The 25,634-nt window shown below is 41.2% G+C and overlaps 1 protein-coding gene across 2 annotated transcripts; it reads left to right on the forward strand.

The window, feature by feature from the left end:
- The first annotated feature begins 236 nt into the window (after window positions 1–236).
- Window positions 237–8,008, forward strand: mul1b (mitochondrial E3 ubiquitin protein ligase 1b). Of its 2 annotated transcripts, none has more exons than XM_012859166.3 (5): window positions 237–379; window positions 2,466–2,604; window positions 2,691–2,778; window positions 2,854–2,974; window positions 6,869–8,008. In XM_012859166.3, the coding sequence occupies exons 2-5, from the start codon at window positions 2,485–2,487 to the stop codon at window positions 7,596–7,598; spliced, it is 1,059 nt and encodes a 352-aa protein (XP_012714620.2). In that variant the 5' UTR covers window positions 237–379; window positions 2,466–2,484; the 3' UTR covers window positions 7,599–8,008. The 2 variants fall into 2 exon arrangements, with proteins under 2 accessions (XP_012714620.2, XP_021170327.2); XM_021314652.2 differs by having other exon boundaries at window positions 248–379; window positions 2,470–2,604.
- Window positions 8,009–25,634: the final 17,626 nt, after the last annotated feature.

The following is a 25,634-nucleotide window of genomic DNA, read 5'->3' on the forward strand; positions in this document are numbered from 1 at the left end:
TCATCATATACATACTATATTTATTTTTAAAGCACTTAAAAACATTGCAACTGACTGAAGTGATGTACAAATAAACTAGTAATATTATTCTTATTATTATTCTTATTCTTATTCTTATTATTATTATTATTATTATTATTATTATTATTATTATTATTATTATTATTATATTAGCCAGAATTCAGTGGAATGGAATTTAGCGGTTGAAGCTGTGAGTGTTCAGTAGGTGGCGGTAACCACCTATTCGCTGTTTACGCGCCGCGTTTGCAGAAGAGACGAAGAAGAAAATACTTCCGGGGACAGCTTCAGCCGGGGACAGGTCGGGTTGTCCAAGACGGGGATTGTCCCCCGGAGATTGGAGACGTCTACCCACCTTAAGGTTTTGTTTTTTTGCCACTAGCGGCTAACCGTGACCAGAGAATAGCAGAACTTATAATAATGATAATAATATAAAGCCGACGGCGGTTTGGATGCAGAGCTTTTATTAAATAGACTAATGTCCCCGTGCTGGTTTGGTTAAACATTGAATCATCTCTATGTTAACCGAAGCTAATTTCCTGTTTTTGAAGACTATACGTTGCATTTTATTGACTTAAAGAGTTAGAAGTGAGCGCCGGTGCCTTTGAACCTGGTAATTGGAGCCGTGCTGGGAGACATTTCGTTCACTATTATACTGTTTTCGGAAATTAAAACATAAAAAGTTGTGCTTAAAAATATGTTTCTACTCACATTTAATAAAACTTGGTTACAAAGAGGTTTTTAACTGTTGGTCTGTCTAGTTAAAAAGGTTTTTCCTGCTTGATTCTGCTGTTCCTGAACGTTTGATAATGCTTATAAGATCATAGGAACAAAAAACAAAATGCTCTAAATTACACTGTTTTAGGTATCAGGGCATCATAAGAATGACCCTGTCTGTGCTAGGTTTCAACATTTACTTTAAATTGTTCCAAAACAGTCAACAGCTGACTTTGGGCTGTTTGCTGGTGTGGAGAAAATGTTAACATGACAGTCAGTGTTATACAGATTCACCTTTAACAACGTGAAAGTCGAGCTAAAAATCTGTGTGAACCCTTGGAACAAGGGGTGTCAAACTTTGTCATCAAGAAGTCATTAAAGGGGCCGGTTGCACCTGTATAGATGATACGTTTGATTTCATAATTTCATTTCAGTTCGCACAAAAATGTAAAATACGTTCTGTAACATAAAACTAGCACTCCTAGGCTCAGTGTATCCAGTTTAGCTACAAAAAAAGTTGATATTGGGGGGTGTTACACTTTAAACTGGCCTCATTCTGCATCACCTTTTCTCTCTTTGGAAATTTCTGGGGGTTTTTAATGTGTTGTAGAAAAAACTGACATCTAGAGGCAGGATGCTGTTACTACACAGTTTTAAAAAAATCAACCTTCGCTATATGAGGCACAGTTTCAGCCATTTTATACACTTTAAAAGAATATATGGCTCTACTTTATGACATGATATGCCGTTTTTTTTTTTTGGCTCTTGAGGGCCGGATAAATTGCCTTGATGGGCCGGGTTCTGCCCGCGGGCCTTTAGCTTGACACATGTGCCTTAGAGGATTTAACAGGGAGTCAGATGCTGCTGATTAACCTGATTACCTGGCCATCATCACTAAGGGTGACTAGCTATATGTACTATTTAGTCTGGAGGTTATGTTTGGCACCCCTGGTTTATGTTAAAGCTCATGACAGCCACTACCAGGCAGATCCTCTTTTAACATTTCATGTAGTTGATATTGCTGCATATGTAAATTATCCGAGGAATTTCATTAAAAATATTAACGTCATGTTGTTTCTTCAGGCCAAATGTCTCTCGTCAGTAAAAGGGTTGGTTATGGTAAATATATGCAGCCCTACAACCATGAACCAGTCAAACTGCATTGTTAAAAATTGTTTCAAACATTAGAGAAAGTTGTTTTTATTAATGACCTGCGGTTAATGCTGCTCAAGTTGGTTCCACAAGCTCCTGAATCCCTTTTTTTCCCCACACCTGTTGTTTTTTTTGGTAAAATGGATAGTGGCAGATTGGAATCTGTTGTTTGTTTGGAAAATGATAGGTTGAATTTAAATGCACTTTAAATTATTTAAATTACATACGTAAGATTATTTAAATTATATACGTAAAACACAGCAACTGAAGGGAGAAGTGCTTTCTTTTTCCAATGACTGGATGCAACTGCAAACTAAAATCTCCTGTGTTGTGGGTTTCAAGCCTGAAGAAATAAAGAAAACGATTGTCTCAACTAGTGGAACAAAGGATCGGTAGTTTATCCACCACTGAAAATAAAGGCTGGGTTCACTTTATCACCGAGTAACTTAAAAGATTCTTGGATTTTAAGCATATTTTTACACTTTAGTCACATTATATAGACAGTGAAGAGGATGTAGTTAATGTCTTTCTGAAATTGCAGTTGATAAAATCATTTGTTTCCATCTGTTCTCCCAAAGCAAGCGAGCGGATCTCAGGATGGAGTCGAGTGGAAAACCTTCAGCGGCGCAGATTGTGGTCTTAGCCACCAGCTCTGCGCTCACCGCCATATTTTACTCCATTTACAGAAGCAGAGCCAAAACCGTCTCCCGTTTAAAGGTCAGCCTCGTTCTCTGCACACAATGCCAAACGCACTAATTCACTCGTGTGATTAAACGCCGTATTTGGTTTTTCTCTAACCACAGGAAGCCACCAAAGTCTCCATTGATCAGGATTTGAAAGCCATGCTGTCTGAGGCGCCAGGAAAATGTGTCCCGTACGCTGTCATAGAAGGTGTGCAGAGCGTTCCTTGAACCCTGAAAAAAGCTTTTCCTCCATCCGTTACTAAGAGTTGTTAACGTGCCGCAGGTGTGGTGAGGTCAGTGAAGGAGACTCTGAGCAGCCAGTTTGTTGATAACTGCAAAGGAGTCATTGAGAGGCTGACGCTGAAGGAGGAAAAGATGGTGTGGAATCGCACCACTCACTTATGGTGAGTCGAGAAAACTCGCCGTCACCCGGAGTTTGACATATAAGCAGATGGAGAATGACTTCATGCAACTATTCGGATCCTGCAGGAGGTAGAATCGTCCGTGTTAGGATCCTGGTCAGAGCAGATGGCGACGCTGACGCAGGCGGCAGCTTTCCACGTTTTCTGATGCACCTTATCGCGTAGAAGGAGCAATCAGACGAAGGAGCAATCAGACGTTCATCGGGGAGAAGGGAAAATGCTCCGCCGGCTCCATCAGTTTGTCGCTGGATAGTTTATTAGCTGCAACACGTTGAACAGCATGTAAACAAATTTGCAAATGCCACCATCGAAATGTCAGACTGTTTTCCCAGGGACCTGGGAGAGGAGAAAGTATTTGTTACATTTATTTATTTTATTTTAGAGACAGCTGCTTATGTTGCAACAAGAAATGTATAAAAAAGTAAAACTGAAAAATGGATTTAAGGAGAAGTTATTAAATGTCGCGCAACTTTGCTCCTCGTGAGCCAGGTTTCTATTGAAACCAGCTCCGCTGATGGTTTGGATCCGGGGTCCAACAGCGACTCCAGAACCTGCAGTCCGACAGTCAGGCGCAGGAATATTTTCTTGTCGCCTTACGATAGAAATAGTGTTTGCAAACTCAGCCTGCATCAGAATCTAGACCAAGTATAACAAGAAGCGTATAGAAAACAACAGTACAAGACTCAAAGTCACATAAAGGTCAGCGCTTCAAAAAGGGACTAAAAGTAAGTAAAATGTTCTTCAAATTTGTGTATTTGTCCTTGATTTGAGCAGGTAAATAATAATATCTACCAATGGAATGAGTATCTTTACCCCAAAAATGAGATAATTAGATATACTGCACTTGAAATAAGATGATGGAGATGAGTTGTTCCAGCTTTACATGCAAAAATCTTATTCCATTGGCAGATCATTTAAACTTGCTGCTCAAATCAAGGACAAATACATTCATTCAAAGACCATTTTACTTTTAGTTCCCTTTTTGCAGCGTGAGAACTCTGTGGCTGCAGTTTTGGTTTCGTAAAAGACAAATGGTGGCATGACGATGAGCGTAATTCTCCAAAATATGACGGAGTTTCAGCTCAAGGTCTTTTTTTCTTTTATGTGGACGCAGTTGGATCAGCAGCAGGGACTTGATATTGTTCAGTCATATGTGTTGACAGGAGAATTTGCTAAAGTATTCAGAGCCTTGTGCTTATTCACCTCAGATTTCTTCTAACAAATCAAAATCTAAAAGGAGAGGCGAGCGTCTGTATTCAGTGCTTTTTAAGTCGGCGTTTTGTACAACCACCTTTTGCTGCCATTACAGCTGCAAGTCTTTTGAAGCAAAGCATCATCATCACCATCATCTTGTTTCGTGGTGAGGATAAGCTCTTTTCAACAAGCTTTGCTAAAGACCAGACTTGTGAAGTCCACAGTTAACAGTAATTAGGACGTCTGCCCTGGATTTTATATAGGGGACTCAGAGTGACCAAATATTTTTACTTGAATGTGCTTTTATGTGCTCCGTTGTGTTGGTGCTTCACATAAATCCCCCCCGAAAATGCTATAAAATGAAGTTTGTTGTTGTAACGGGACACATTTTAAAACTTCTTCCAAGGTGCCGTATGTTCTCACAAGTGCCGAGCATTTTAAGTGAACGAGGACAGGATAGAAAGACGTACGATCAGGAAAAAGCACGAGACGTCCTGCTGCTGAGCTCCTTCTGTGTTTGTAGCTTTAAATCCAAGTGAGCAGCTGGTTCCGCGCCCGTTTTAGGAAGTTAGGGAGAGCCAGAGAGGAGCCGCAGCTCAGCCAGATTATTGCTTAAACTTTAAAGGACGTTAAAATCACTTGGAGGACTGCGTGTCCTCTGCACGGCAGGGAGGCCCCTCACCTGAAACGCCTGAATCTTTCTCTCATTTCAAACCCGAGGGACAGGGCTTAGCTTGTGTCTTTTTTTACCACGTGGCGTTTACAGACGTCCCGTTTTCTTTAGGTTCTCCGGCTCTTGCTTAAACTTGAAAAGCCGAACCACAGCCAACAGGACGCTGGGACAACACAGTTCTAATTTCTCTATCTTTTATTTGGTTTCAGATAAAGCTCGGCAGCTTTTGAGCTGGTCGACATAACCCACACAGATAAAATTCACATTAGCTGACGGAAATGACTGTGAATTCCCTTCCATTTTCTGCATTTTCAACCAGCTTTTAAAACTTAACTGTGAATGAAATCGACAAACAAGCTGCATGTTGCAACCAGTACATCCCGCTATGTCCATAAAGCCAAACATCTGAGACACATGCTACCATGGTTTTACTAAATTTCATTCCATACTGTCCATTTGAATCCACAGACCCATTTTCTTCTACCGGTTCTGTCTTTTGTTGTTAGCTTCAAGCTGGAGATGTTTGTTTGGTGTGCAGCCCAGGTTTCAGGGTTATTGCTAGTAGGGCTGAACGATTTTGCAAAATCTAATTGCGATTTTCTTTCTTAATGTTGCGATTTAATGCATTTTTTTTCAGTTTAATTTGTCACGTCTTTCCAAACATATACAAACAACAAATCAATTTGTATCCTCGCCGTGTGGATTAGTTGCTAAAAGACCCACAGCATCTAAACTCGGAGCAGAAATGATTGCGTTCTGCCTACAAAATATTTCAACCAAAATTGCAATTTTGACTTTTCTCTGCATTAACCACAAGCAACAAAAATGTTCTCTAAAAAAAGATGTTTGTAAAGAAGGACTATTTAAAACAAGAACTTTTAATGTTTCTATTAATCAGAATATTATTCAAGAGAACAGCTTTTAATTGATTTGGACATCAATCCTTGTTGAACATAAAGTGTAACCACTCAATGTATTAAACTGATTGACCAGTACTTAATGCTCTGTATGATTATATAAACTCTAAAACAAGTAATAAAATTAGATTATCTCACTGCTGCAACTGTCTTCCCTTCCATGTGGAGGCAAACCCACTTTAAACATTTTACCAACACCTAATGGACGTGTCTAATTCCCTAATTGTTACATAGCCAAAAATTGCAGACCTCTGCGATTTGGAAATTGCGTTTTTTTTTTTAAATCACGATTATATTGAAAATGCGATTAATTGTTCAGCCCTAATTGCTAGATGAGCTGCTTGGCTGGAGAAGGAAAACGCTCCAGGAGCGCTTGATATTAAGTTAATAGCACTCCAGGCGGGTGGGCACAGGGGAACTGTCAAAGTTGCAGCTCCCTGGTTTAACTTGACCTTAGGCAGGGTGCTTGCGCAAGTCTTGAAAGTCTTAATAAGTATGGAATTTTGAAACACTGTTTTCCAGACCTTGAAAAGTCTTGAATTTTGTGTCAAAGTCTTAATAAAGTATGGGAAAAAAATGTATGGTAGAATTTTACAGTATGCTCAAAGGCATTGTGAAATGAGAAATAGGAAGGTAGGCTATAAAACTATAATTTTACTAACTGGTCACGTACTGTATTAGCCTAATGGAATCAAACACTTGTTTGATGTGAAATTCATGTACTTGTGATTTTCATGTTTTGAAACGTTTTCATCAGTAAAAGCACAATTTACTGTGAATAATGCATTTGTTCATTGAATACTAGCCTATAAAAATTAACATTTCTAATAAACAGTTTGTACAATCTCAACCAAAGAAGTAGGCACACAAGTATACAAGTACATAAAGTTTAGGTCTTGGGGGGGAAAAAAAATATCAGTTTTAAAAAAGTCTGGAAAAAGTCTGGAATTTTAATTTGGGAAAAAGAGCAAGCACCCTGCTTAGGTGTTTTTAAATTCTGTTTGTCGCTGCATACAGAAGCTGCTCTCATTTTGACACAACCAGCAGGGAGAAGCAGCTCATCGTCTTTTTTTTGGCCGTGTTCCCAAACAGGAACAGCACAGAGAAGGTCATCCACCAGCGCACCAACACCGTGCCGTTTGCGCTCGGCTCTCACGACGACGACATCGCCACCACGGTGCGGGTGGTGCGGCCCTTAGACGCCGCGGAGCTGGACCTGGAGGCCACCTACGAGAACTTCCACCCCACCGTCCAGTCCCTGTCCAACGTCATCGGCCACTTCATCAGCGGGGAGCGGCCCAAAGGCATCCACGAAACGGAGGAGATGCTGCGGGTGGGCGAGAGCGTGACGGGCGTGGGGGAGCTGGTCCTGGACAACAACCTGATCAAGCTGCAGCCGCCCAAGCAGGGCTTCTGCTACTTCCTCACGCGGCAGGACTACGAGTCCCTGCTGAGGAAGCAGGCGAGCGGCGTGAAGCTGTGGAGGGTCCTGGCGCTGGCGTTCGGCCTCGCCGCCTCCTCCGCGCTCCTCTTCATGCTGTGGAAGTGGTACGCTCACCGCCGGGAGAGCCGGAAGAGGCGCAGCGTCCTGGAGGAGTTCAAGGAGCAGCAGAGGAAGCGGCTGCGGGAGCTCCAGGTGGAGGAGAGCAGCGTCCCCCCCGCCGGCTGCACCGTGTGCCTGAGCCGGGAGCGCTCGCACGTCTTCCTGGAGTGCGGCCACGTGTGTTCCTGCGGCCCGTGCTACGAGGCGCTGCCCGAGCCCAAGAAATGCCCCATCTGCAGGGCGCCGATCGACAGAGTGGTGCCGCTTTACAACAGCTGAAGCCCCGACGGTGACGGGTCACCTTCGCCGAGCTGGGCTGCTGCGGTCGAACGGGAAAATCACATTTGTAAGCTAATTCCTATCGATTAGGACATCGTGTCGTCCGCAGGGAGAAAACGGGGGTTTTTTTGTGCTCAGGCTTACAAATATCGATCCAACCCGTCGTCACTTCCACAGCTGTGTGCCGGAGACGGTGCAGCTATGCTCTGCAACACTTAAAGGGGATTGTACGAACGATAAAGCCTTCACTTTGTTGATGCGACCCTGACTACGGGGGTAGTCACCGCTACAGCTATAGTGGGTCTAAAATGTTGTATGAAAAACACATAGTCATTTAAATACTTGTATCATATACAGTTCAACGGGGGAAACGTGTGTTTCGGGGGAAATAAAGTTGCAGTAACACGGTTGCATATGTGTGGACAGCCTTCAGCGTTCGGTGCCAATGTCTCCCAAATCTATCGTAATGTGAGAACGTCTCTTATTTTTAGGTAACTCCACAGATTTCATGTCCCATTTAGTTCTGGACCTATTCCAGACATTACGCCTTCTTCAGCTGGTTCCTTCTTTTTTATAATTTAGATGCTTGGACTCTCTGTTATCCTGGGAAAAAAATTAAACCCCCTCCGTAGCTTCGGCTTTCCGCCCAGACAACTGAAGGTCTTTGGCCGGAGGGAATTATTTGGAGGCTTTTATAATTTCATCCGTCCTGATTTAAAGACGACCGTCCGGAGGAATCGCTCCGCAGCATGTCGCTGCCACCGCCGTGCTTCGCTGCGGGTATGGTGCGGTGTTCTCGTACCAGACGTGCCTTTTAGGGACGTAGCTCATCCTCTAACCAGCGTTGGCGGGGGTTTTAGCAAGGCTGTGATGTTTTCTTGGAAAGGAAAAAGCTTTCGGTGTGGAAGCCCTGCTCCGCTGGCCTGACACGGGGAGAATATGTAAGGTTTGACGTCTGATGTAGAGCCGGTTCCGTCCGGAAAGCCGTGCGGCTCTTCCAGCGTTGCTGTCGACTGGCTGCGTGTCGGGGTTTATTAAAAACGCTGCTGAGTTTTCTTTCCAGCCTTCCCCTGACTGATACTTTTGCATCAGCAGATCATTTTGTTCCTTCCAGGACGGCGTTAAGGTTTGAAGATCGTCAGACGGAACGTGAACTTGGCGAGGCTCAAATTGGGCTTCAATAAGGCATTAATTGAACGGCGAGCACATTTATGCTGCTTGGTTATTGTAGCTTTGTTATACACCCCCCACCCCCAACACATTTGTTTGTTGCACTAAGAAAAGAACAAACGTCCCTGTAAAGGTTGAAAAAGTCATGAAATCATTTATCCTGGTGTAATTTTGTTTTGATGGCCCAGACAGCTGCTGTTTGACATCCACTGTGTGCGTCCATATGCAGCGGTGACATGACAAAGATGTATTAAACGGGAGTTTGAGCCGGTTGGTGTGGTCTCGTTATATTTATTGTGTGGTCAGGAATGCCATGCAAATAAAAAAAAAATGCACCCTAACAGACCTGTGACCCTCTGTTTCACTTTTTTCACAGGTAAGCTCAAGGTGAGGAGGAAAAACAGCTTTATAGGTATTATTTTAAGGATTCTGCAACATATTTCATAATTTTAACCATTCAATCTTTGCCCGTATCTGCTCTTAAGAGAAAAGACCCTCTTGACATTTGGTCTGGGAGTGAGAAGCCTCAGCCCTGGCCGACTGAAAAGCGTTCAGCTCTCTGGCTTTATTCCCGCCTCCTCGTTTAAGTTTGTCTTGTTTAGCGCAGAGGAGGGAAAAATGAGACGGCGGTCACACTGAAGATTCCTAGAGGGAATCGTGCTGTCGTCCACAACCCATCTACAGCTGCTAAGCTAAAATTCACCTGCACTAATCCTCATTAAGACCAGAAACGGAACTCCAATTTCAAATAGCTGCATCTTGGAATTGATTTTAAGACCACTGATGACATTTAAAGCCATTATTGATCTTAGTCCCTCGTATTTATTAGAACTGCTTTTGATTAAGAATCCAAATCCCCTTTTATTTTCCATTGGAGAAGGTCTTTAGATATTGTCTTAAAGCCGTTTCCTGTGGAGCTTCCTTCCTCAAGACCTGATGATATCATTGATGTTTTTAAAAGCAAACCTTTTGATTTGGCTTTTACCTGGCTTGTAGTTATTACGGTTATTTATTCCTATTGCACCCATAGTTAGGTTTTTCAATTTTAAATAATTATATTGACACTATTTAGTTTTGTTTTTTCAATTAAACTTGAATTTCAGTCTACTATTTTATTTTTGGTCCATCTTTTTTTTGTATCCACTTTATTTTTATTCTTAGTTTTAACTAAGAACTCAGGAGTTCCGAATGTTTGCCTCTTTGAATTTGAACGTCTACCTGTAGTTTCTCCTCATCATCCCAACTGCTACATTTCCTTATTCCAAAAATCAACTTAATCTCCGTCAGCCTCACACTTCTGCACATCTGTAAAGTTATTTTTAATTCATAGCCGTTTTTAGCTCAGTATTTCTTTTCAGTTTGGCTGTACTGACTCATGATTATTATAAGTAAACCATGTGGCTTTGCCCTTGATGGTTGCGCAGTGATCTGGTCATAGGGACCATTTGTCGATTGAGGATCCTGTTCTTTTCTGAAAAGCAGCTTGGGTCCCATTTGGATTTGGCTCTGGAGACGTTTGCAGCTTTCAGCAACTTCAATTACAGGCTACAAAGACTGAGTCTGAAATTAAACTCCAAAACTCCCCAGTGTGTTTGCAGCCAAAACGTCATTAAAACTAAAAGCAGATCAGTTTGAGCAGATCAGTTTGAACAAATCTCTCCAGTGAAATGAAGGACCGATTTCAGCCACAAGAGGGCGATGTTGGCCTTTGGTATAAAATTTAGATTGAGGTTTAGGAGCATGAACCAGAATAAAACTTTCTTATTTAAGCAGCTGTTTTATCAAACATTAAACATAACAATCTTTGATTAATTGGATATCATATGTTACTTTGTTTTTTTTTTCTGTTGGGCAGCTGGAATAATTATCTTTCCAGATGAATTAGACTTCATGCAGATTGAATTTTAATCCAATAGGCAATTAACATCTTGACTTATCCGAATCAAACAAAATGATGTTTGCTTTTTTAAAATGAGTATTACAAGAAAAAATCTAATTTTATCATCCCAAATCATGCTTTAAGACCTCTGGTGTATTACTGGAGGATTAAATCTCAACCTTGCCGTTACTGGCTCATTAGTATTCAGCAGCGAGTCCGCTGACATCTCTTTTACAGGAGCAAACTGATGCTGGTTGGTCGCTGGAAGAACCTGAGCTAAAGGTCAGACATTAAGTGTAATCGAGCAGGAATAAAATGATTAGCCACAGGCTGGGTCTAACAAAAGCCCACTTTAGATACTGTGGAGAGAGTTCTGGACCCAGAGTTTTTATTTTAAAATAAATATGAATGTATATTTTGACTGGAGACTACTTAATATACAAAAGAGTTAATTGTTGACCCAATTACTGCAGGGTGTAAAACGAGTCAGTCTGTGTTTGCAGCGGTTCTTTCTCTAATTGCGCTGTCATGAAATTAGACATTTAACCTGATGCCAGAGGACAGTAGAGCAGGAGTCTTGAGCTCCAGTCCTCGAAGGGCCGGCGTTCTTCAACCTTCGGTTGAACTGCAGGTCCAACATGTGTGAATCAAACGGCCCTTTTGGCACATCCCAAGCAGGCGCGTTTTCCTGAGTCCTGCTGATAACCCGGTTCTTTGATTCAGGTGTTCCAAAGCAGAGACAGATCTAAAGGTTGCGACGTTTGAAGACTAGAGTTTTAGATCCCTGTGGTTGAGTCTGGGAAGGAGATCTTGGGTGTGCAGCAGTTTCTCTTAAAAGGTCGTGCCCTGACATTGAGGTGAATCTTCTGGAAGGTTTACGCCGCTCTTTGTAAGACAGGCGACTCTTTCCATTTGTAAGCATCCTTTCTCTCGCTAAATTATTTCACTTAGGGTAACAATGTTTGAAAATTGCCTATAGCCCTTCCCCGATCGATTGACAGCAGTAATTGTCGCTCTAAGTTAATTGTGGATGTCCTTCCCCCCTGATTTTACGTTCAAACAGACCTATGAATTAACTACGGCTCCAGTTATAGAACCGTCTCATTTTTTTTAGTTAAACCTGTAACACTTTGCATCTAAAACCTCCACGCGTTCATTAGTACCTCCTAGTTTGAGGTTATACCAGCAGTGTCCTGGACTATATTAGTACCAAACCACTGTGGCCTCAAATCCCGCCCAGCACTTAAAGTGAAAACATCATTTTATCGTCCAATGGGGGGTGTTCTGACAAACCTCTTTGGTGAAGAGGCAACATGAAAGCAGCGGCGCGTTTCCGACACCATGGAAACTCCCGCTGGTTTAGTCCTGCGGTACATTTAGCAGCGGAGGCTGTCGCCGGTGACAGTGATTGAGCCATCTTAGACGTTCCTCCTTTTGTTCCTCTCTCAGGAGTTGGAGCGAGTCTTTGCCGAAGTGTTGCACAGAAAGAGCCTGACGAACATTTAAAAATGTAGATGAGATGCGCACACTGGTCAGTTTCTCTCCTGTTGCTCATGTAAAGATATAAATTATACCTTGCTCTGTTCATAATGTGTTCACATGTGTTCTCTAGACTGCAGACTGATTTTTTTATTGCTGCGTTTTAGTGTTATTGTGCAATCCGGAGTCATATTCCTCGTACATGTACATGCACCTGGCAAATAAAGCTGATTCTGATATGATATAACATAAGATAAGATAAGATAGGCTTTATTGATCTCACATAGGAGAAATTCACTTGTCACATCGGCTCAGTAATCAATAATCAAAAGAAGGTGCCAAAAGGAGGGAAAGGTGCATCAGGTATATACAGTGTGTCCTTATATATACAGTGGATCAAAAAATAAATAAGGAAATAAAGAGATTTAGGATGTCTACGCTGCTCAAACAAATGAGGGACATACTTTTGAATCAGAGTATAATGTCAAGGCAGTTAAACGTGTGGGAGTTCTGATCTGATCAGCTCAGTAGTAGAGGGGGTCGTTAATCAGTTAAACGGCTTCACTAAAGGAGCAACGATGAGGCGAGCTGAAAAACTGGAACGCTTTTGCAGGTGGAGGCTTTGACTTACACCTTTTCCCCTCCTTGTGCTTTTGTTTTTTTGTTTTTTTTTAACTTCCTTTTGAGTAGTTTTGCATTTAGCTAGGGTCAGTGTCACTACTGGTAGCATGAGGCGATACCTCGAGGTTGCACAGGCAGTCCAACTCCACCAGAAAGTAGCTAGAAAGTGGGCTGTGTCTGCCAGCACAGTCTCAAGGGCATAAAGGAGATTCCTGGAGACTGACAGTTACTCTAGGGGAGCTGGGCATGGCCGCCGGAGGTCATTAAACCATCAGAACGGCCAGTGTCTCCTGCTTTTGTGCAAGGAGGTGCAGGATACAGTTTGTCAGAGCCCTGCAAAGTGACCTCCACTGGCATGAACGTCTCTGAGCAAACCATTAGAGACGCGCTTCATGAGGATGGCCTGAGGGCCTGGCGTTCTCTAGTTAGTGCTGTGCTCACTGCCTGACTGGGTTTTGGCCACCGAACGCCGGGAAAAGAGCAGTTTCACTCCGAGCTCATGTGACAGACGTGAAGGGATCTGGAGAAGATGAGATGAAGTGAGGTTATGCCGCCTGCAACATCGTGCAGGACGATCAGTTTGGTGGCGGGGGAGGCATGATCATGGAGGGACGCACAGACCTGTACAGGGTGAACAATGGCCCCCGGACCGCCATTAAGTACCGGGATGAACTCCTCAGACCCATCATTAGTCACTGCTGCAGCGGATTCTGGGTTCCTACTGGTCCATGATAATACACTGGAAAAATCGAATAAAAAAAAGAAAATTCTTCTTGAAATGAAAGTATTTTTCCTTGATTTGAGCAGGTAAATAGGACTATTTGCCAATGGAATAAGATTTTTGCACTTAAAATAGGAACAGTTCATGGCCATCATCTTATTTCAAGTGCAGAATATCTAATTATGTTATTTTAGGGGTAAAAATACTCATTCCATTGGCAGATAATCTGCTCAAATCAAGGGCAAATACAATCATTTTAAGAAAATTTGACTTATTTTCAGTTCTCTTTTTGCAGTGTACAGCTTCATTTCATTATGTAGGCAGTTGAGAATAAAGGAATTTATACCATATATACCATATATCAGAAATTATTGTCCCAAAGTGGGGCAATAAGTTCTGTTTCTATCTTAATATCCGTCTGGGGGTGCCATTCAAGATCTACGTAAATCATCTGCCATGTGTTAAAATTAAGAAACAGCTGTAATGGTCAAAGTTTACCAATTTGAACAGCCATAGCCACTTAATATAGCTTCTTGAATTAAGTAACCGTCTCAGTGATTTTCTCCATTCAGGCACTGTTTCATTTTTGCCATAGCAGAGCTCCATTCATTCTTTTATTTAAAAGAGTTACAGGTCAGCGTAGCGTAGAGGATAATCTTTCTTTTATGCAGTCCAAAGTGGTGCTGGTGGCCCTTTTTTAAATAAAAAATAAAATAAAGTACTCAAGTGGTGATTTACTGCAAAAATTGCTGCTAAAGATTCTGAAGGTATTCTAAAAGGTAATTACACTTCCACATGAGTGAGATTTTCCTGAATATTTCCCTCTGGGGTGATATTCATTACTGATCCTATTTGTCCAGTTGGATTACACTTAATAGAATCAGACGACAGGATTTTTTCATGTTCCGAGCATTATACTGCACATGTTCTTGTTCACAGGATATGTTCGTCCATCCATGTTTTTTTTTTATTATCTAAGATCAGCTGGTGGGGTAACGGGTGGATTAGGCCAGGTAGACAATCTTCTCCCCAGAAACACTCTTAAAGTTCTTAAAGTTAGTGTATTTATCCTTGATTTGAGCAGGTAAATAAGATTATCTGCCAATGGAATGAGTATTTTTACCCCTGAGGTAATATAATTAGATATCCTGCACTTGAAATAAGATGATGGAGATGAATTATTCCTATTTTAAGTGCAAAAATCTTATTCCATTGGCTAATTATCTTATTTACCTGCTCAAATAAAGGACAAATGCACTCATTTTAAGAACATTTTTGCAGTGAGGAGCAGCAGCTGTACTCCCCTAACTCCATAAATGCTCCTCACCTTCTGTCCAAAACTGAGCCACCACGATTCGCCATGAGGAAAAAGTTTATTTTTTTGTTGCTCGTGTCTGGGAGACTGAGACATGGATCAGGAATTTGCAGAAATGCGAGAGATGCTCAGATCTGCGAAGGTGATGAACGAGTTCTTCTAGGTTACAACCCTCATTATTAGACTTGGCTCATGATCCCAAAACATCCATCCTGGACACAGTTAGCTGAAATTTAAGATGATTAAGATTTAAAGATTTTTTTTTTTTTAATGCTGCGATGTAAATAAATATCATGGTCACCCAAGAAAAAGTCTTGTGATTTCACAAATACCAAAAGCAAGGTATTAGTGTAAAAGATTTCAGCCTCTCTTGGCCATGTGAAAGGAGGACCCAGATTCATCTTGCCACAGTGGACAGGATGGTAAAGGAAGGGGCAAAGCTCACTATTACAGAACCACAGAAAAATGGTGGTTCTGTAATAGTGTTATTGAGGTCATCAAGTCTCAGTAACAGCAATTATTCTCTACCTTTCAGAGATAAAACGGTAGAAATTGCTCCACACCATCGGCCCTGTTCTTTTGGACCTTTGTGCTTTGACAAGATAAAGCTGAGATCGAACTTTCAAGCAACAAAAACTCTAGGCGGGCATTAAACAAGGCACTGAAATATAAGGAAGCACCTCCTGTTTCCCACTTATTGGTGGACATCAGATGGTTACATGATGGAAACTCCCTGATGCTTTGAGTATGTTTTCTCTTCCAAAGCTCCATTATAATCTATAGCAACACCTGAGATTGGAATTTGCACCCATCTTTCCCTTCAAAGCGTCTTGGCTGGCCTTTAGGGCCAGTCAACAAAACCTCTCACTCTGCAAAGGAGGCATTTTGTGATCTGCAAAATACGAGAAGAAACTTAGGACTTTTTTAGTAGTTGTGCTTAAAAAGGTTCCGTCCTAATGCATGTAAATGCACGGTTAGTTCCGATGTTTTAATCATGTAAAGCACTTTGCATTGTCTTTGTACTGAAATGTGCTATACAAATAAATTTGCCTTGCCTTGCCACGTTTGCTCATTTAAAGATTCTTAAAGTTTTTAAATATTCCTCAGGCATAACTTGAAAAGTGTTTTTGCTGAATGTGTCAGAAATGAACTTTTTTTTTCCCTGTTCAAATGATCTCTTCTAATAATGCATTACAAAAACAGCACATTTTGGACTCAACGTTTCTAAAAAAAGTGCATCGCAGTATTCAACAATTGATTTACAAAGCTATAAGGTATAGTACATATCTGTTCAAAATGTAAATTAAGGTTCAAACTTTTACTCAAGTGGTCGTCACAGCAACCAGTAATCATCCTCTTATGCCTGCAGTCATTTATCGAGACTCACAACCGACCGCTGGCCTAGCTCTCAGCCAGACCGTAAAAATTACTCGGATTTCTTCTCTTTCTTGTCGGCGCGCTATTTATGTGCAAATTCGACCTCCGTGATATACTTGCCTTCGATTAAATCCGACATCAGCCTCCATTATGCAGGCAGAGTCGCCCCGGCGGCTGGAACGTAAACAGAATAATTGGCGTGGAGGTTTTTTTCGCCCGTCCACTGCAGATCCGGAGCCGCGTGGTGAAGCGCACGATGACGGACGTTAGCGAGCGCAACTGGATTACCTGGACCTAAATGAATGCATTGCTGAAAAAAAAAAACAGCTCTGTACTGTGCAGCTCGCAGTCAAGCAGCTTCTTCTGGCGTTCGTGCATTGAAACAATTTCCTGTGTGTCACAGTTTTAAAGTTTCACTCAGTAGCTTAGCAACAGTATAGTAGATGTATAGACCTTCTTCTTTTTAACCCCCTGTTCATCCTAATAAGCTTCAGGTAAATTTATGTGTTTTTGTTGTTGTTGATAACGCCACACACTGTCCGGAACAGTTTGAGCCCTGTTTGATCTGTGAAGCAGGGGTGAAGATGGTTTATTTGCACCGCAGTAATGAGCCGACCTTTTTCTAACTCGGCACAGTGTGTTCTAACGATCGCTCCTCTTCCCATCCTTTCTTCACCCGCGTGTCTCTCTCTCTTGCCGGACAAGCTGTTTCAACCTTGTGTGTGTGAATTGGAGGGAACGCGTCCGAGTTGACACCCCCGCTCAGGTTTTTTTCCTGAGGTGCCGTGTTCACTGCAGCTTTTGTTGTTGAAGAGGCTCCCGATGCGTCTCTGAGTGAAGAAAACGAGCCCAGCTGCTGATGTCAACTGGCCAATTTAGGAAGGTACAGAACCTACTGGAGACGGACACCGCTGACGTCCCGAAAAAAGCGTTCACAAGGAGAACCGCTGTACGTAAAATGTTTGTTTGCCTGATGGCTATGAAGACTGTTTTAATGTACCAAAAGCAATTTAAGGGCCACGGAAACACGAGTACGGTAAGGTACCTGCCACCATCACACATTAAGGCTCGCTATGTTCTGCTTTAATGACATTTCAATAATTATTTTCAGTAACGAGGCTATTGATGGGAAATTCACACCGTGTGTCAGTCAAATGGTAAATGGTCTGTACTTGGATAGCACTTTACCAAGTCCTAAAGACCCTGAAGCGCTTGACTCTACAGTCAGTCATTCACCCATTCCCACGCTGAGAGGGACAGCTGGCTAAGTGGGTAAAGTGTCTTGCCCAAGGACACAACGGCTGAGACAGTCGGAGCGGGGATGAACTCCGTAGCTGTCACAACCCAAGGTGTCCACACTTACAAAGAAATCAAAAGAAGTTCACAAATGAAGTTGTGAGCAATAAAGTGGAATGGTAAGTAAAAAAGCCATCAGAGAAAATGGCTGAAATCTGTCAGAATTCGGGAAGTGATCCTTTCTCCTATCAGTGCAAATGAACATCAGCTGGTTTGGTGATTGAAAAAGCTAATTTTAGTCCTAACTGAAGGCCAACGTGTTCTGATTACCAGGATCCCAACCACGAACTGCAGCATGATGGGTAAAAGATATTCTCAATCTTCTGCTGGCATTATCATATTTCACAATAGTAATTTCTTAAAATCTGGAAATTAGGATTTTGGTTAAATCCTAATGATCATTGTATCTTAGCTGGATGTTTCCTTTGCGTGCACGCCATGCTTGTCCAACACTATGCCTTCCTTTGACAATACTTCATGCCTCATCATCCTCCTCGTGTCTGCCCCGTAAGTTTTATTGATAATAGTTTCAACTCGCCGTGCTGCTCCTGCCTGGCTGTCTGCGTTGTGGGTCCAACTCCAGACTCTAAACCTGACATCAGGCTGTAATCTAGAAGTGGAAAGAACACAGTTTAACTATAAGCCAGCCACATCCAGGTGCTCCATGCAGGGTTTCTGTCAGATGAGTCAAAGGTCCATGGAAAAAAAAAAAAATTCAGAACGACTGGGTTTAGTAGGTTCAGTTTTTTTTCTTCTTCCATGAAAGTCAAAAGTAGTCCACTCAATTTCAATTACCTCCAAGAACTGCTTTTAGGCAAAGCAGGTTAAAACTAATTTAAAATTTACTTCAGGACATGTGGATAAGTCAAAGAAATAGCAGGAAAATATAGTCAGGTTCAGATTGCACGCATTATGTTTAGAGGAAAAATGCTACTGTACAAAAACCCACAAACACCCAACAGGGGGTTGGGAACGTTATGGCGTGGGGCAGATTTTCAGCACATGATACTGGCAGAGGCCATATTCTTCAGTTAAGGCTAAACAGAGAAAAATACGCAGATGTTCTTTGTAAGAATCTGCAGTTTATATGAAGGTGGATTTTTTTTTAACAGCACAAAGATCCCAAACACACCCTGGGAAGGAGATTTGGAAAAAGCTAAAAATCAAGTTCCAGACTTTTCCAGAGTTTTCAGGCCTGAAAAGGAAAACTGCAAAAAAAGGAAACGTTTGTTTAGAAGTTGAACTCTTCAGCTTTTGTCTCTAGACTCAACCTGGGCGCAGTAAAAGCCTAAAAATCTTAATAATAACATAAAGCGTATTACTAAAACAGCTTACAAACATTGGAAAAATAAATGTATTCATGTATTAAACGTTCTCTGTTAAGATTATTGACTCCCACGTTGATGTACGACTTTACAAATTAAAATAATTTGTGAATTTGGATGTTTTGGGGATTTTCGGACAGATGAACCACTGTTACACGAAAGATTTATTTCTCAGACCAATCTGCTCTTAGAGAGCCCGTCCAACTGCTCCTGAAACATAAATTTGAAAAAGATAGACATCAATCGTCTTGTTTGTAATAATATTTATTTCATGCACCCACAGAGTTCTTTTTTTTAATATAACATCTACAATAAGAAAGACACTACAGAAGCTCCCAACAGCCTCAAATGCTCAACAATCATTTAAAAAGGCACAAACAGCCATTTGAAAAATAACACACTTTACAACTGACTCGGCACATGAAAAATACAACTTTTGAACATTTACCGCTCCACCTACTGTCGCAACTACAGCACAGACACATTACTTTTTTAATATCAAAGTCATATTTTGAATTTTAGAAAGGACTGCACACTGCACCACTGGCTTCAGTGTGTGGGAATGTGGCGATCGTGATTTCTATGAAACATTCGTGTTCAGGTAGGACTCATGCAACTGAGCCTGAGTAGAAATCAACATACCTGAGTAAAGAAATGCTATATGTGTATTAAAAAAACAAACCTGAAGTTTTTGTTATTAACTTAGGAAAGGAGACTGCCATTACTGCAGAGATGTTTTTTTTTTCTTTAATTAAAGAAGACTTTTATTTTCAAAGTTCAGGAAAAGAGAGTTTGCCTGTTCAGGCATAGAAAGAGCCAGCATTTGCTATTAAAGTAAACTTTAATGGACTGAGATACACTGGGAGCTTCTACTGGTTGCACAGATTCACTTATCTAATTCGGAAACCTTTACTACTTCGACAGAGTCCAACTTTATCACCACAGAGGAAAACATAAATTGGCCCGTTTTGCAAACAGAATAAAAGTTATGCTTTTTAAAAAAAAAAAAAAAAAAGTGGGAACAGAAATTAACAGTCTGCGATGGATTTCACGAATAAGCTCGCATGACGTTGTGGTTGGCTTCAGCGTGAAAGTGAAGCCATTGGAAAACGTCGATCTGATTATGTGGAATCAGCTCCTGCAGACAAACGTCATGAGAACAGTGGCGTGGCCGGAAGGTGGTCTTTAGTTTCCGCTAGGCTTTAACAAAAAGCAACATCTGGATAAATGAAAAGGTATTTTCTGCTGATTTTTAACTCAGTTTAGGCACTTGTGGTAAATGAGCTTGGACGTTTTTCTTTCCTTTTTTCAGCTTTCTGATTTCCATTAAAAAGACTCTTGATTGTTGGATTGGACGGTACCGGCTGTTTGTAAAACTACTGACGTCCATCTGATTGGGTTATAACAAGCTCAAAGCAAGTTCCAGTTCAAGCCTGTGTCAGTGGCCTACAAAGATATGCAGATTTAAATACACAAGAATGCTGTTTGCTTACTTCAACTGATCTGCAGCGGAGCCAGAGCGCCACACATCTGTTTAGGACCTAGAGACGTTGTGGCGTCAGCGTTAATACCATCTGCAGGCGCAGCTTCTACAAACTTCATGCAAAGGCTAAGCTAGCAATGACCCAGTAGCAACTTTAGTTTGTCATATGCAACTTTCTGAAATTGCTCTCTTTCTCTGCTGTTTAGGATTGCCACACCATGTGGCCAACATGGCAGAGGAGTCAGGCTTATTTTCGTGTTCAGCTAACAATTGATTTTTGATGTATTTGAAAGTGAAATTATACACGATGTGACGGCAAAAGGAACTTCCTCCATTCACATGAAATATAAAACTGTATCTTGAAACGGTTCAACTATGTTCAGCTGAATTAGTTGTGTTCATTCAAAGGTTTTTTGTCTGGTACATTCATGCAAATTGCATTTATTTTACATTGCTTTGTGAATCGACTGTTGCTTCATGTCTTTTTAACTTGAACATATTATAATCTGAATATGGCATATTATCTATTAATAAATGCACAGTAGGTCTGTCTAACAAGTCATTCTCCTCTGTTGTACATCTTAACCTTAAATATAGCCTTTTTTTTCAGATTGTGTTTTTGCACAGTTCAATGGGAACGCGTTTTTGATTTGTCTCACCGAAATTTCATTCTGGCTTCATAATGACAAAGATTCTTGACTCTTTAAACGTTTTAAAGCCTGACTAAAACGACTAACTAAAACGGGTGTTATTGAATGAGGCAGCTTAAAGATATAAAATAGTTATTGCAAATGTTGCAAGTGGTGACTGGGTGTGTCTCCTGGACTATTATGGGCATATCAGCACATTCCAACACAACTTTTTAAAGCCACCGTGTCACAGCGCTGCCAAAGTAAAACAACAGAAAGTAGGTAAACTAGAACGAGTGGGGGTCTAATTCCTGTCAATAATAAAAAAAAAAATGCCTTGCCCAGGACTCTGTTCTGATCCATTAATCTGGACCAGGAGGAAAATTACACAATATAGGACATATGTCGCCTTGCATAACCATCCATCATAATTCTTATTATTATCATTATACATAGATTGTTTTGAGTTTGTGGTAGAGTTCCAAAAATAAACTGTGTTAATTGATAATTTGCAGAATAGCCTCAGACATCTGTTGAGCTGCTGCGTGACTTTTTTTTTTTTTTATCTGCGATGAGAAGTTTCTGCAGAGAATTTTAAATAACTGCTCGTCGTTTCCATGTAATTGGAGAGCCAGAGCAGTGAATCAGAGTTTGTAACCCATACCTTCCCACACGTTTTGACCCCTGCGTCTGCGGAGGTGTGTGGCTGCTGGGGTTGATGAGCAGCGTCTTCCCTCACCTGCACTGGAAAGTCTCTGGCATAAATAACTACCTTCCTCTCTGATGTTGCTGCTTTCATGTTTTGAGCCTGCTTCTGCTCACGAACTAGAATCAGGACACCTACTCTGACAAGATTAACCCACACAACAGCAGCAGCAGCAGCAGCAGCAGCAGCATCTTTTCAGGCCGCCCCAGATTATACCCGCATTAAAGACTTTTAGACAGAAGACGCTTCAAGATCTAAGTAAAAAGCTCTACCATGGGTTTTTTTCAATTCATTTCAAAGCTCAAGACTCTTTATTACACACCCTGCTACATAATAAAACATATTTTAATCCTTTGGAGACAGTTCTGAAGATTGCTGAACAATTAGAGGGTTGGTTTTGTTACAAATAATGTGTTTTAAGTGAAATATACAGAGATGGATAAAAAAAAGAAGCCAAAGGACCGTTGTGTCTGACACGCAGGCAGAGAGTTATAGATTGCTCACTGAAAAGTCCTCTAGCCAGCAAGTTAGAACACTGTGTGGACTGACAGGATAAGGATAATAAGGACACAGACACACAGTGGTTAGGACACAGGGTGTCTGCATACGGGACCGTCAGCTGAGCCACTGAGATACCAAGAGGCAGGACGACCGTTCTGGGTGGGCAACAGATCATTCGAAACAACAATAACTTCATTTTATATTTAACCACCTGAGGTGATTCCAAAAAGAGAAATAAAAAACATTATTTAATACAGAAATTACTCTTTAAGGCCTTGCTATATGCTGCTTGTCTGCACTTTGATGCAATCAACTGGGTTCCCTTACATAGGACATTTTTTGACCAATCTGTATAATCTGATTGAATTTGACTTTGGAAAGTGCCTTGAGATGACATGCTTCATGAATTGGCGCTATATAAATAAAATTGAGTTGAACTGAAATGTAATTGAATTATATGTAAATAAGAAGGACGGCTGACTTGACTTGTCAGTCACTGACGTCCTCTAGATGGATGCTGCATGTTCACAGACTGATTTATCCAGGGATAATGGAAAGTTTAGTGGAAGGAAAAAGGTGCGGTGACAGGAATAACTGCAGCCTCTAGATGATTTTAAAGCCAAGCCACAAAAAGAGTTCACAAGGCATAGACGGAGGCAAATATCGGTGCTTCAAGAACCGCCACACACAGATGTATCGGGGAAATGAGGCTGGGCATTGGCTATGAAGTTAAAAAAAAAAAAAAAAAAAAAGAACTGGGCTATTGCTCGGTGGCCCTAATCTCTATTGTCGGGAGTACCACTTCATTTGGACAAAAAGGTCTGAGTAACTGGAGGAAAATTGGGAAACAGGTCTGCACAATAACAGGAAACCATGCGATAACAATAGTCGTTGAATATTACCTCTGATGCATGCTCTTCCTCGTCTCTTATTGCAAGTTTCCCAAAGCTCTGAATGGCTTTTAGTTTCTGGGTCACTCATTTCTGAGCCATCTACTACAGGGAAACTCTATCAAACAGGCTGAAAACATCATTCACAGGTAATCACCTTTTTTCTGGTCAACGCTTTTTGCGTCCCAAGCGGTCCTTTGAGACATTAATATTGTGTCCTCTACTATTGCAAAAAGTATTCAGTTGCAATGTCTTGTGCAGCTCTAGCGGTCCTGTAATGAAGTTATCTGAGGTCGGTGTTGATCCAGGGAGCCCCCTCCCCTTACTGCTGTTGGTTTGTTGTTCTTTATCGGGTCGAATTTATAGAGCGAGTCGTGCTTTCCTCTGCTGGCAGGCCTCTAATGGAGATTTCATACAGCAGGACGATTGGAATCTGCTAAGGCCGCCAAAGTACAGATATATAGTTTAAATGCCGTCTTATCACTGTGCTTGATTGGACTGAGCTAAGCCCCGTGGAGAATCTGTGACGCGTTGCTCGGGGAAAGATGACAGACGCCCGACCTAACGCGGCAGAAGAGGTGAAGGTGTCTATTAAAGCCAGCTGGGCTTCTCTAACACCTCAGCGGGGCCACAGGCGGACAACCATTACGCCATATTGAGCTGGTGTGCGATACAGCATGGGGACATACTTTTCATAGGCTGACGTTTCCATTTTCTACAAAAAAAAAAAGAAGAAAAAAACTTTTGACAATAAATCAGCTAGAATTACCAACATCATTTGTATTTGCTAAATGCCAGAATGATAACCAGAGAAGTTTGTAAGCCGTCCTGCTCGCCGGCACCTTTTGGATCTCTCTACCTACAAATCTTATATGATATTAAGATAACGACGTTGAGTTTGCCTCTCTAAAACATTTACTTTGTTCTCCTTCAGCCAGTTGTACCAAATTTGGTGGCATGCTCGGGATCATTCTCCATTCGGAAGACCGGTTTGTGCCTAAAATTTCACTTCCTGAGATGTTGCTTTAGCATTTTCACGCAATGTTCTTGTCGTATTTAAGCCATTCATTTTGTGAAAAGCACCAGTCCCTCATTAAGCGAAGATGATGCGTCCAGTTGGGATTGTTTTCTCAGGCTTGCAAACTTCTCCCTAAATCCTCAAATGCAACACATGTCAAACGCTTTCATCTAATTTAATCAGAACACAGGACACGTCTCCAGAATTATGGTTCGTCTAAGAAAAAACGATGTATCTCTGGACACCCGCGTCCTTCCTGCATGGTATGAGAGCTTGACATTCCCATTGCTATTTATACTTAAACTCAACGGTTGAACGTGGGGCATAAACATCAGAATTTGAAAAAAAGCAATGCAAAATCTACAAAAACAAAACAAAAAATCTGCTTTTTCGGCATTTTGTCAATAGAAATAATTTTGATAATCTTGACTCACCTAACAGAGGAAAGGTTTTATCTCATTTAATGTCAGGCAGTAAGGAGGAATACAATGTGGAGGACTTAAATATCCGGTTAAAAGTGTATAGTTCTGCCATATGTTCAAGTATCAATTGGTTCAAGTATCTTCTGGTTCAGTTAGCTAAAGTGATACTAAATTTGATTATCCTATTCTGTAAAAATGTATAAAAAATTGCATAACAATTTGTTTAGTTAAATTCCTAAAGTTTAATTAGGTACCAGCTGTGACTAAACCTTTTTATTTTTAAAGTTGGACACATTTTGAACTTGCAAAGCACTGCTGCAGCCGCACACCTCTCCAGTTAACACCAAAGCGCGATAATTTCTTGTATAAAACACATAAATTCAGATCGCATATAACCATTATTCACCATTAACCCAAAACAAAGCAGCAACAAAACATGCACATTCTCCAGACCCCTATATATATTTATATATATTTTTTCAATATCAACATATAGATTTAGTATTTTCTTTAGCTGTTTGCATATTTTTCAGTCTCTGCTACACTTTAACCAAAAAGTTAAGTAGTAATAACACTACAATAGTAACACAGACAGGATAAAAGAGGGACAATACCGGCAGTAAGAACACGGATGGTTCTTAATAAAATCATTTCTGCCTTTACAACACACCTAATTCCAAAAAAAATGCAGCAAATATGTATCAATGAATTGTAGGAAATGCTTTCTCTTATTACCGTTTTGCAGCCTTTCTCCTGTAACATCAAGATGACGACAAGAGCAGCGTTGCTCAGATGTTGACGGAGACTCGTCCAAAGAGCTAAAACCTTTAACGCTGACTTTCCACAAACTCATAAATACGCGCCTCGCTTGCAGAGATCCCGCGTGTGTGCCTGGCACCAGCGAGGTTATAGCTTATAAAAACAGTGTCTCTGAAGAGCCAGTGATATGTTGGGAGGAACAGCACAGAAACGGAGCAAAACACACGTAGTTCACAACTGCAGCGGGAAAAGAAAAATCAGACTCCAGAGTGCAAACTGCTCGGCAGACAGTGTTCGGCGAAAGCATCGATACCCGCTGGAGTTTTTCCCACTTTCTGACACATCAAAGCCACCGGCGTCAATGTCTATCTGTAGGGTTTCATTTGATAGAGCAACAAAAAGTAGTGCTGTTATTTAAAATTTCCCAGAAATACAAATCTGAAAA

This window comes from Fundulus heteroclitus, chromosome 1 (genome assembly GCF_011125445.2).
Source record: "Fundulus heteroclitus isolate FHET01 chromosome 1, MU-UCD_Fhet_4.1, whole genome shotgun sequence".
Classification (NCBI taxonomy): Eukaryota; Metazoa; Chordata; class Actinopteri; order Cyprinodontiformes; family Fundulidae; genus Fundulus; species Fundulus heteroclitus.

Excerpts from the sequence above, each read along its gene's own strand:
- mul1b (XM_012859166.3), top strand. The coding sequence starts at position 2,485 with ATGGAGTCGAGTGGAAAACCTTCAGCGGCGCAGATTGTGGTCTTAGCC. Across the intron at positions 2,605-2,690 it reads AAACCGTCTCCCGTTTAAAG|GAAGCCACCAAAGTCTCCAT; the intron begins GTCAGCCTCGTT and ends CTCTAACCACAG. Across the intron at positions 2,975-6,868 it reads AATCGCACCACTCACTTATG|GAACAGCACAGAGAAGGTCA; the intron begins GTGAGTCGAGAA and ends GTTCCCAAACAG.